Source organism: Geotrypetes seraphini, chromosome 2 (genome assembly GCF_902459505.1).
Source record: "Geotrypetes seraphini chromosome 2, aGeoSer1.1, whole genome shotgun sequence".
Taxonomy (NCBI): Eukaryota; Metazoa; Chordata; class Amphibia; order Gymnophiona; family Dermophiidae; genus Geotrypetes; species Geotrypetes seraphini.
The window spans coordinates 437,405,947-437,418,877 of NC_047085.1; the positions used below are offsets into that span (position 1 = coordinate 437,405,947).

Below are 12,931 nucleotides of genomic sequence, written 5' to 3' on the forward strand. Positions count from 1 at the left end.
GTGCAAGTCTGCCCAGTACTGGCCTTAATTGTTCAATATTTACTATTATTTTCTGATTCTAGATCCTCTGTGTTCATCCTACGCTTTTTAGAACTCTGTCACCGTTTTCCTCTCCACCACCTTTCTCGGGAGCGCATTCCAGGCATCCACCACCCTCTCCGTAAAGAAGAATTTCCTTACATCCATTTAACATATTCTCTTTGTCAATTTCACCCAAGTACATGCATTGTAAACAAGTGTGTATCATAAAAAATTGAAAATGAAAATGAGAGACACACCATAAATAGGAAAACAAAATACAAGCCAGACGTGTTGTTTCCATGCACACCCTACTTTTCATACCACATCTCTGAGAACTTGCAACTACAGTTAGCATGGCAGGAACCTGCATACTTAACTTTTGGAGGTCAATATGGGGCAGAATTAACAACATGTTGGAGCCCTCAGTTTCACTGACATATGAGTTGGTCATATGTGAAACATTGTTACATGTTAAGCCCCCAATTGATCAATATAAATGCTGTCTTTTCCTTATCATGACCGGGATTGCCATCCAGATGATAACCCGAAATTGGAAGAATTACGATCGTTTAAATTTCCCTTTCTGGTGGCCAAATCTGTGCTCCAGCTATAGATATGAAAGAATGAATGCCAATAGTGTGGGGCACAGTAATTCATTTAAATTGGTTTGGGGCCCATTGACATCTTACATTTCTTCACTAATACATACATAGTAGATGACGGCAGATAAAGACCCGAATGGTCCATCCAGTCTGCCCAACCTGATTCAATTTAAATTTTTTTTTTTTTTTTTTTTTCTTCTTAGCTATTTCTGGGCGAGAATCCAAAGCTTTACCCGGTACTGTGCTTGAGTTCCAACTGCCAAAATCTCTGTTAAGACTTACTCCAGCCCATCTACACCCTCCCAGCCATTGAAGCCCTCCCCAGCCCATCCTCCACCAAACGGCCATATACAGACACAGACCGTGCAAGTCTGCCCAGTAACTGGCCTAGTTCAATATTTAATATTATTTTCTGATTCTAAATCTTCTGTGTTCATCCCACGCTTCTTTGAACTCAGTCACAGTTTTACTCTCCACCACCTCTCTCGGGAGCGCATTCCAGGCATCCACCACCCTCTCTATATATAGTAGGTCTTTGATTAGGAGTCAGTTTTTGTTTGTTTTCATGTACATCCAGGGAAGGGGGGGATTATTTCTGTCTTAATTTTGTTCTTTGGGTATTTACATTTGGGGTGGGTGGGATGATATCATTAATTAGAATAGGGTAAGGTTTTTGCAATAATCTATGCTTTTTGTTTTATTGAATAATCATTGGGTGGGTGGGAGAAAATGGTTGGTTATGAATACTTGTAAGTTGAATGTGCTTTTATTGTATTATTATATGTTACATTTTATGTATTGCACTATTGAAGTTTGGAAAATCAATAAAGAATTAAAAAAAAAAAAAAGGAACCTGCACCATCCATCCTTTCATTTATCTCATTGAGAGCACATTCAGGACCCCTTTTACAAAGTTTAGTGTGCACTAATAGAATTAGTGCATGCTAAGTGTTAAGAAGCCCATTTTTATACCTTTAGGCAGCTCGACATTTAGCGTGTGCTAAACTCGTAGTAAAAGGGCCCTATAATTTCTCTTAAAACTCTCCAGAAGACTCAGCAAGTTGCGCTATTTGACAACGAACTGTTTCATGTTCTTCAGTATTACAGAACCCAAGTTAGTTGTTTGGAAAAGTGAATTTACTACCATTACCTTTAAATCATATTTCCTATAAACAGACAGACGATGGCTGAACACGTTTCTAGTGACGATCATATAATTTTCCACCCCGTCAACGTTAAGTCGATACATGCCTAGAAATTGGGGAAGCAGCGTGTTCCCATGGCACTCCACTATGAACTGCAGAGAACAAGAAACAAAGCAAATAGTTAACATTCTCCCCCAATTCTGTGTTCATCTTGGCAGCATTCACATTTTAGTATCTTCATTATTATATATACACTGATTAGATGTTCTATTATGTACGGTATGATAAATACTTGTATATGAGGGGACGCTGAAAAGTTCTCAGCCCAACCATCAAAGTTGGGGCAGTCTCCATCAAGGGCTTTACACTTTGTCCAGTGATTTTCCACTTTTCTTCCCCCTTCTTTCGGAAAAATATGGAACGAAAAAAGTGGAAAATCACTGGACAAAGTGTAAAGCCCTTGATGGAGACTGCCCCAACTTTGTTGGTTGGGCTGAGAATTTTTCGGCGGCCCCTCGTACATGGACACACACTTCTCTATTGGTACTTGGTGCGTCTAAGTGCTTTGAAAATGAGCCCCTACGTCTCTTTTGTAGAATGCTCAAGATGAAAACCATAGCCACAAATAAATAATCATGACAACACAAGAAGTGCAATAGGTACCAAACAAAGCAAGATATTTCATTTTACCATAAATAAATGAATACATTTACGTATATCATCACTACAAAGTACCTGCACTGTCTTCTTATTTAGATTTTAGAACACTGTTAAAGACACAACTATTTGATAGGTCGGTATCTTAATGCATTCCTGTTCTAACTTTTAACAAGTTCTTTTCCTTCCTAATTCGATATATTTTATCTGCATTGTATGTATTAGTTTTATTTGTTGTCAACCGCCTAGAACCTTTTCGGTGTGGCGGTATATAAGAATAAGAATAAAATAAATTATTATTAGTTACCGATAAGGCTGCATTAACATCTAACAGCACAATTAACTGTTATGTGGTAAGTGCTACATTAAACACCTTAAGGGGAATTTTCAATAGGATGTCTAAGTCCGACTTTGGATGTTTCCTCAAGGATGTTGAAAGGTCGGGTCGGGAAAATGACCATTTTCGAAACCACAGGATGTCTTTTTTTTTTTCTCTCATAGACTCATCTAGATATTCTGGTTCTTAGGATGATTATAAATGTAGTGGGTAGGATGGAATATAGGCCTATATCTCCCTCTCTATGGCTCACTACTGCACCTACCAGGCTTCTCCACACTCCTACTTGCTATTCTACTAGGATTACCCATAAAAAGCTTTTGAGACAAAACTCTAGCCTTCAAAACCTGGAACCTTCAAAATCTTTATAATAGTGGAGAAAAACCTCAAGAGCACATGCTAAATATATAGTAGGCTCACACTAATCAGTCATAAAAAAAAATTCACTCTTTAATAACAAAAAATCAAGAGAGGCTCCTCCCCCAACAGTGGCAAATTATCAAATCAATCACCGATATTCACAATGTGTAGGCAGCTATTGTAACACATGTCTCGGTCTTAAAAATTCGTTACTGAACTGAAAGTAGCCAGCAGATGTCCATGAATATAATTGCAGAATCAGAGCCTTACTGTGCACCGATTTCTGCTGTTAGGGTGAACTGACTGCAAAATTCCCTTAATGTTTTAACTCCCCTTCCTGTTGCTTTGCATTCACGATGCTTTATGCAGAGAAGGATGGTCCTCGGTGTCAGGGGGGGTTCCTCGAGTCCTCTCCCCCCAGATCAATCATTTGTGTTTGCATTTTTTTTTCATCATTGCAAGAGAAGAACTTGAACAGAACAGAGTCAGTCATTGAAAAGCAGCAGTGGCAGTGCCAGGCAGCACCAAACACGTTTTGCTTCCTTTTTCTTATGGGTCTAACTACAGCAGGGTGTAGGAAAGGGGACCATGTTGCAATTCAGCCATGACCAATTTGCCCTTTTGAAGACTAAAAATTTACATTTTAACCAGTTTGCAAATCCTGCAGGGGAAACATGGCTGACAAACACAAAGCAGTTTTTTTTTTTCCTCTAAATAATACAGCCCTCCTCCCCAGAGTCTGTCACTATCACAGTGGGCTATTTTTGATCTAGCAGTTTCCTCCTCTTCCTTTGAGGTTCTGGCTCAAACAGAATCAGAGCTAGGATATGGTGCCAAAAAACCCTTCCTTTGTAAGTACTTGAAGATCTTCCCCTGCCAACCTGCTCTAGTCCAGTCATTGCAGTGTAGACCTCGGTTGTGGGCCATGCACCAGCAGTATTTTACAGACAGTTTAGAAGAATGCATTGCCGACCATCCCTTTTCCCAGCACTTTTTGTTTGTCTGTCAGTAGGCATGCATTTCTCCCCACACCACTTTCCCCTCTCTCTTACATGATAGCAGTTTCATTATGCATTTTCTGCCAACTTCCTGACTTTTCTCAAGACAGAAACTTAAGCAGATAATTACAGGTGAAGAGCTGAACCACAGAAAAAGCATGAATTATTCATACCTCCAATAATCCTTTTGGTATGTAGTGTACAGAGAGTAGGAAAAGGGTAACAGGTGGCTCTGATGATAAACAGGACGACAGCATCCACCCATCCACACCCTAGTGTAGTTAGATCCATAACAAAGAGAAGTAACACAGAAGAGGAGATGCAGAAATTCCTTACTTTACTTCAAGAAGAAAAGAGGAAGCAGGGGTGTCTTGGAGGATCAACACTTTACAGTATATTCATCCTAGCTGCTGACAGGATAATTTAAAGCCATTAGTAAAATCTAGATAACTCTAGAAACACTGTAAGTATGTGCTGTTTTAGAAAAGCTTTTGCATATGATATTTGCTATTTGCTATTACACTTCCCCCTCTGTATTCGCAAATTCCTTATCTATTGATTCGGTTATTCGCGATTTTTGACCAGAATTTTTTTTTAATTTTTTGGGCTATTTTTAGCCCTGTAAGCCCCCCCTTAAGCCTTACCTGGTGGTATAGCGGGTTTTTAGGCAGGAGCGATCTTCCCACGATCCTGCCCCTTGCAGATCGCTCACAGGAAATGGCTCAAGAGACTACGAAAACCCGCTAGACCACCAGGTAAGGCTTAAAGGGGGGGGGGGGGGGAGGGCTTACAGGGCTAAAAATAGCCAGGGGAGGCTGATTGCTCTCACGGGAGGACGTTGACATCTATTCAGGCACCCCTGTGGCTATCCCCGGCAAGAGCCGGCTTCAGGAGGGGAGGTCCTTCCTCCCAAGATTTAAACAACTGACAGCCGCGGAGTAAAGGGCTGATTACTCTCACAGGGAGGACGTTGACATCTATTCAGGCACCCCTGTGGCTATCCCTGGCAAGAGCCGACTTCGGGAGGGGAGGTCCTTCCTCCCAAGATTTAAACAACTGACAGCTGCGTGCCAGATTTTAAGAGAAAATGGGATATTCACGTGGGATCTCTAGAGGAATAAAAGTCAGGGAGTGGGTCATTGGTGTGGGCAGACTTGATGAGCTGAGGCCCTTTTCTGCCGTCAATTTCTATGTGGATGCTTTCCCGAGGCCGCGTGTCTGAAGGGGTGTGGCCTAAGGGGCAACACATGCCCCTTTTGCGCCCCTTTGGCGCCGCGAGAAGCAGGAAGGAGATGATTATGGGGAAGAGGAAGGCCAAGATTTCTTCAATAACTGTTGCTTCAGGCCCTATGGATCGCCATCTTTAGCCCGCATTTTCATTACCTCTAGTAGGTAAGACTGATTCATATTCTCAATCAGCCTTTCTCTCATCTGGTGAACCTCCACCTCCACCTCAACCAGCTTTAAATTCCCCGGTGTAAGATGATTCCTTTTCAAGAGAAGGAATAGAATCAACTTCTCCTCAGACACACGAATTGGACTCAAAGACATTAAATGCAGGGAAACGACTTACACCACTATCTCCAGTATCAATGCCTTTAATGTCTACAGTTAGTTCTGTTACTACTGACAAAATTATAACACTTCAAGATGTCTGGACAGTGGTGAATAGAACAGAGAACTCCCTACGGGGCACAGTTGTTAAGCTATGTCAATTTTCAACTGAGATTACTAACAAAGTAACTGATCATGAAGCTCAATTAGCTTTAGTAGAAAAGAGAGTGGATAAATTAGACGCATCTGCTTTGGTAATGCAATCATGTTTAACTTCTGGTATGAAAGATAATACTAATTGCATTTGCAAATGGAAAAAATGGAAAATGCCAGGAGAGCAAAAAATGTTAGGTTTTTAAATTTTCCTATATCTCATTTTCTTTCACCTTTAGAATTGTTAATAATGTATATGAAAGATATTCTTCATTATACACAGGTTGAAGGATTTATACCAGATAATCTTTATTATATTCCTACTGGTACTAAAGTTATTGTTGAGGAAGGAGGTTTAGATCAAGTGGTGTCTCCTGATAGCCTAAATTTATCCCAGTTTCTGGAATCATCTAAAGATTATATAGCTAAGAGAGCAACATTATTGGTTACATTTAGAACCAAATTGGAAAAGCAAGCCATTTAAAAATTTTATTTTTGCTAATAAAACGGCATTATTTTGTGGCCAGCAATTGAATATATTCCCCGATGTCTCTAAACAGACACAATATAGAAGAAAACAATTTTACAGCTTAAGGCTCGTGTCCTAGCTGTGGGAGCCTTATTCTTTTTGAAATTTCACTGTAAGTGTTAGTGACTTATTGAGAATACTAAATTTGTCTTTGTTGATCCAAATCAATTGGAAAATTTTCTTCTAGATAAATCCCCTGTTAACTCTAAAGAGAATACTGGTGAGCTGAGGGTTTGTGATGTAGCACAATATAATTTAAGCCTGATTATATGAGGATACATTTTATTTTCCTATTTTATTATGTGATCTCCTACAGGTGGAAAATCAGTCCCAATAACGTGGACTGGAAAATTTAAAATGATTTCTAATTACTTTATGTTTGAATTTTTGTATTTCCTGTATTGTTATATGATGTAATAAATGAATAAATTAAAAAAAAAATTGCCAGGGGAAGCGGGGGATAAGGGCAGAACCGGCCCGAATATTATTCGCGGTTTTTCCATATTTGCAGGCCGGCTCTGCACCTAACCCCCCGAATACAGAGGGGGGAAGTGTATTCTGATCATTCATTTAAAATTGGTAGCTTTCCTAATTTCTGCAAACATGACTTCATGTCTGTTCATTCTGTCCAAAAGCAACTAGGAGATTTTTGTAAAATCCAAAAAAGGTTTTATGTACCCCCAGGTAGTATAATCATAACAGATAATGAGATAACAGTGAATGTTATATCTGCTTCAAAAATGGGTACTAGGACCTACCTGATTCTGTGTCATGGATCTTTAATCTTCTTTTGTAACACCTCTTTAAAATATATTTTCTTATAAAAACATCCCAGAATTTAAAAAAAAAACAAAAACAAAAAAAACATTTTTTTTTAAAAGGAGTTGAAAGAAAGATAAAGGATAAAAGAGAGAAGCATCAGAGCTTCAATTGGATCGGGATCATGGGGCCTCCTATAGCACACAGCTATTCAGAACCCACTTCACCGGTGTCAAATTTGTCTAATCATCTGCTTCTCCTTCCTCCAACCAATTTCTTCTTCACACAACTTGAATAAATATAATATTAACTTTCACTTTAATAAGTTTTTAAATCACAGTAAGCCAATGTGTGAGACTTAGGGGTCCTTTTACAAAGGCGCGCTAAGCGTCTTAGCGTGCATTAAACACTAATGCGCCAATTATAGTCTATGGACATATTAGCATTTAGCGCATACTAAGGGCTCCTTTTATCAAGGTGCGCTACGGGGGTTAGCACGTCGGACATTTCATCACGCGCTAACCTCTGCGGCAAGCCAAAAAAATAACGCCTCATCAATGGAGGCATTAGTGACTAGTGCTGCAGGCAGTTGAACGCATGGTATTCCGCGCGTTAACCGCCTACCACACCTTGATAAAAGGAGCCCTAAATTGGTTAGCGTGCTAAATCAGTTAGCACGCACTAAGACGCTTAGCAAGTCATTGTAAAAGAGGGGGTTACCTTAATTGTCCCCTAGGATCCCGAACCAATTTAAGCTCTGATGCTTCTCTCCTTTATCCTTCATTTATCTTTTTTTCATCTCCTTTGTATCTAAACAAATTTTTTAAAAAAATGATTTTTTTGAATCCTGGGATGTTTTGTAAGAAAATATATTTTGAAGAGGTTTGACAAAAGAAGATTAAAGATTTTCCATGACACAGAATTAGGGAGGTCCTAGCACCCATTTTTGAAGAAGATAGAACATTTACTGTTAAAAACATAAGAAGTTGCCTCCGCCGAGTCAGACCAGAGGTCCATCTTGCTCAATGGTTCGCTCCCGCGGCGGCCCATCAGGCCTAATTGCCTGAACAGTGTCCATGACTAATTCTGTACTGTCTCTAATCCTATCCCTATAACCTACCTCTACTCCTATCTATACCCCTCAATCCCTTGGTCTTCCAGGTACCTATCCAAACCTTCTTTGAAGCCCTGTAGCGTGCTCCTGCTTATCACATCCTCCGGTAGTGCGTTCCATGTGTCCACCACCCTCTGGGTGAAAAAGAACTTCCTGGCATTTGTTCTAAACCTTCCCCCTTTCAATTTCTCTGAGTGCCCCCTTGTACTTGTGGTTCCCCATAATTTGAAAAATCTGTCCCTATCTACTCTTTCTATGCCCTTCATGATCTTGAAGGTTTCTATCATGTCTCCTCTAAGTCTCTGCTTTTCCAGGGAGAAAAGCCCCAGCTTTTTCAGTCTGTCAGTATATGAGAGGTCCTCCATACCCTTTATTAGCTTAGTTGCTCTTCTATGGACTCTCTCAAGTACCGCCATGTCCTTCTTGAGGTACGGCGACCAGTACTGGACACAGTACTCCAGGTGCGGGCGCACCATTGCACGATACAGTGGCAGGATGACTTCCTTTGTCCTGGCCGTGATACCCTTCTTAATGATGCCCAACATTTTGTTTGCCTTCCTTGAGGCCGCGGCGCACTGTTACCTCATTATCTGTCATGTTCATTCTGTCCCACTTGTCTATTCCTTCCCTTCACACACAGAATTTCTATCCATAAGGATTCCACGCCACTATTTCATGTGGAATGTTTATTCTGACTCAATTTCCTCTTTTAACCTATAGTGCAACCTCTCCCCCCACCCCCACTTGATCCACTCAATAATTGCGATATAATTTGTACCCTGATAATATAGCGTCACATCAATTGTCCTCCTTCCACCAGGTCTCTTAGATGCCTATCATATCTACCTCTTCATTTAGGGCTCCTTTTACTAAGGTGTGCTATGTTTTTTAGCGCGTGCTAAATATTAGCGTGCATTATTCACGTGCTACAACCTAACGCGTGCATGTTAGCCTATGGACACGTTAGCGTTTAGCAGGTGCATAGATTTAGCGCGTGCTAAACACGCACTAAAATGCTTAGGGGCTCATAATCGAAAGAGAAAAACGTCCAAAAACCGGCCTAAGTCGGCACTTGGACGAACATTTCTCAAAAACGTCCAAGTGCCGATAATAAAATCGGGTTTTGGACGTATTTAAAAATGACCTCGGCCTTCATAGTACCGTTCAAAGTCCAAAGCTAAACGGGGCGTTTCGGGAGGAGTGTCGAGGGCGGGAGTTGGGCGGGACATGAGCCGGCTTAGACTTAGTCGTACAGCATGTATAACCGAAAGTTTAACAACAGAGCCTAGACGGAACTTGGACGTTGTGACTTAGACCATGTAAAACACATAATGCAGACCCCCACACACTACCCCAGTGATCGCCAACCCCCCCCCCCATCCCCATAAAAATTTTATTCACAACTTTAAATTTCAGCCTCCAGACCATCATCACCTGGCTGCCTGGCATAGGAAAGCCTAGTCGTCCAGCCCAGAGGCAGCTTAAGTCGTCTTGGGGGTGGGTTAGGGACCATGCCCATAAGACCTGTAATCACTGCATTGATACTTAAACATGTGCACTGCCCTATACACCCCCAAAACCCTTTTTTACTGGCATATAAGTGGCTCCTGCAGTCATATGGGCTATTGGGGTGGTAGATAAGTGGGTCTAGGGGATTCTGGAGGTGGTTTGGGGGGCTCACCGTCACCTATAAGGGAGCTGTAGTGAGGAGAAGCCATGGCACTCTTTTTGTGAAGTTCACAGCAGTGCCCTGTAAGGTACCCCACTATTTAGGTGGCATGTCTGGGTGTGCAGTCCATCACTTTGCAGACCCCTCCCACGTCCAACAGGGCTTGTTCTAGGCGTTTTTGACTTGGACGGAATGTTGGACGGAAATGTGGTATAAAGATAGACGATTTAGTGACTTAGACGATCAGATCGTCAGAAGTATAATTAGACGATTTTCGAAAGTAAAAAAAAGTTTGACGTATCTTTCGAAAATGTGTCTAAGGCTCTTTTTAACTTTGGACGACTTGCGATATGGACGTAAATGGACTTAGACGTCCCTTTCGATTATGCCCCTCCACGTGCACCTTAGTAAAACAGGGGGGTTAGTGCTATATACACCAACTCATCCATCTTATTTTTCAGACTTCTGGCATTTGTATATAGGCACTTCAAATTGTGTTTTTCCCTCAGCATCTACAGGCTGTGTAGTAAAAAGCTCTATTTCTAGGAACTGTTAACTTGATAAAATTAAAAGAAGGAAAACTGAAGTAGTCATAATAATTTAGAAGAGATTTGTGCTGCAATGGGTAGGCAATGCAAATCAATTAAAATAGGTGTTATATTTTTAAATTTGTGCATGAGCACAAACATATTGATGCAAATCAGCTGCTTTTCACAGTGAGAAGATTCACAGAAGAATCTTTGAAAAGAGGACTTGGGCAGTGCTGAGAGACAGGTAGAGACAAAATGGGGGGGGGGGGAGGGGAGTGGAGTTCTAGAATTTTCTCTCCCCACCCAACCATCGTCACTTACTTGATGGTACTTCTTCAGGATGTTGTGCATTTCTGCCACATCTTCACTCGTTATCGTTTTGATGACATATCTTTTATCACAAGACGTGTGGAAGCGAGCCCCACTGCGTGCTTGCGAGTCGTTGGCAAGCGGAGCGCTCTTCGTCAAGGAATTCTGCCAGGCCATGGTGAGGAAAAGAAGACACACAAATGCAAAAATCAGATATCAAAGCCAGAGAATGGCAAAATCCAATTACAATGCAAGAGAGTAATTCAATGATGTCATCTGATGGCACCGCAGGGTGATAAACATTCACAAGAGGGCTGCATTTCACCCTATAGCCTGCAGTGATATTTCTGAACTAGCACAAAGCTTCAGATATTTACTCAGGGCAGTCAACTCATGTAATCATTTTTTTCCGTATTTTCTACTGAATATATTTACTGAGATCCAATCGCATACACACATTGCACTCTCTCAGCACCTGAGACATAGGGCTCCTTTAATTAAGGTGCACAGATTATCGCGCACTAACCTATGCGCTAAATGAAAAATACTAATGCAAGCTCTATGGAGGCATTAGCGTTTAGCGCGCGCAGCATTGTAGCGTGTGCTAAGCGTGCCCTAAAACCGCTCGCGCACCTTAGTAAAAGGAGCCCGTGGCCTTTGCCAAGTTACAGGCATCTGTGCTGCTGCCAACTTCCGTCTGCCAGCTGAAAACTCACACAATTTAAAGCAGAGGCAGCTGAGTGGAAGGCGTTCGCATACACAGCCTTCTGGTCTAAACTCATCCGTTATCACAGTTCTGTTGTACTGGGACACCATCCAAAAGGCTACATTTGGAAAACGACAACTTATTTTGAACAAGATACCGTTCATTTTTGACTGTTCTTTTTTATTGTTCATAGATTGTAAAAATGCAGGGGACGGGGGGGGGGGGGGGGCCTTAATTTCTAATTTTAAATATTTACACATATTTAATATCTTTTATTTTTTCAGATTGTATATAACATATAATAGTCAATTTATAGAACATCATAATAAAAATATATACATATATGTTTAAACAAAAAACAGCAAATACAATAAATAAATCAATCATTCTACTATCATCTATTGAAACACCTGGATCGGTAGCAGGGAATATTGCTACTCCTTGGGTTTTGGCCAAGTACTAGTGACCTGGATTGGCCACCGTGAGAACGGGCTACTGGGCTTGATAAACCATTGGTCTGACCCAGTAAGGCTATTCTTATCTTCTTAGGGGGGAAAAATGAAGGTTGCACTTAAAAGAAAAAAAATTAGCCATATAGTCCATTTGGGAAAATTTTTCATTCCAGGCTGTAGATCAAAACAATAAAATGCTTTCATCTTAGATTCCGTTTGCCAAGGAAATGTCAACAATTGACAAAGATCTTGATGCTTTCATTGAATAATGCCAGTGCAACAAATTGTTCAAGTATTTGGGTCACATAAGTTGCATCAGCTTAAAGACAGTGACCAACATCTTAAATTCTCAAATCAGCTGGAAGCCACTACAAATCTCTCAGAATTGGGGTAATATGGTCAGAGGATTCCTCCCTCCCCTAACCAATAACCTTGTAACCATATTCTTAAACTGTTATTAAGGCAGACCCAAATCCAGGGAAAGCCACTGCTTATCCCTGTGGGTAGGCGACATAGAATCTTGCTACTTTGGGGGAATCTGCTAGATTTCTAACAGAGGCCAAAAGCCAGGTGACAAGTAACAGGAGTGTCAAAGTCCCTCCTCGAGGGCCGCAATCCAGTCGGGTTTTCAGGATTTCCCCAATGGTTTCATTGTATGCTAATAGATCTCATGCATATTCATTGGGAAAATCCTGAAAACCCGACTGAATTGCGGCCCTCGAGGAGGGACTTTGACACCCCTGGTCTAGATGAACCTTTGGCCTGATCCAGTATGATAATCGTTATCTCTTTAGAAGCTGCAGATGCTTCAAAGTTCTGTCCAAAGACCCCAAATCAGTGAATTTCAATAAACTGCTTAAAAAAATGTTGCACTAATTTAAGCGGTATATAAAATCAATAAATCAAGTCAAAGCATCCATCTAATGGCTAAAGCAAAATTAATTGTTGTGAATCCCTTCCTATGTAACACAGGCCATGATCAGCAAAATCAATCACAATGGCATAATGCAAACGTTACAGACAATCCTACCCCCCC

General features: G+C 40.9%; 1 protein-coding gene across 3 annotated transcripts in view; it reads right to left on the minus strand.

The window, feature by feature from the left end:
- Window positions 1–12,931, minus strand: part of PIP4K2A (phosphatidylinositol-5-phosphate 4-kinase type 2 alpha) — a 463,092-nt gene that overhangs the window by 102,456 nt on the left and 347,705 nt on the right. For all 3 annotated transcript variants that reach the window (XM_033931331.1, XM_033931333.1, XM_033931332.1), the window contains exons 4-5: window positions 10,750–10,902; window positions 1,774–1,920 (exon numbers count right to left, since the gene is read on the minus strand). In XM_033931331.1, coding sequence (XP_033787222.1) covers window positions 1,774–1,920; window positions 10,750–10,902 — 300 coding nt within the window. The remainder of the gene's footprint in view (window positions 1–1,773; window positions 1,921–10,749; window positions 10,903–12,931) is intronic.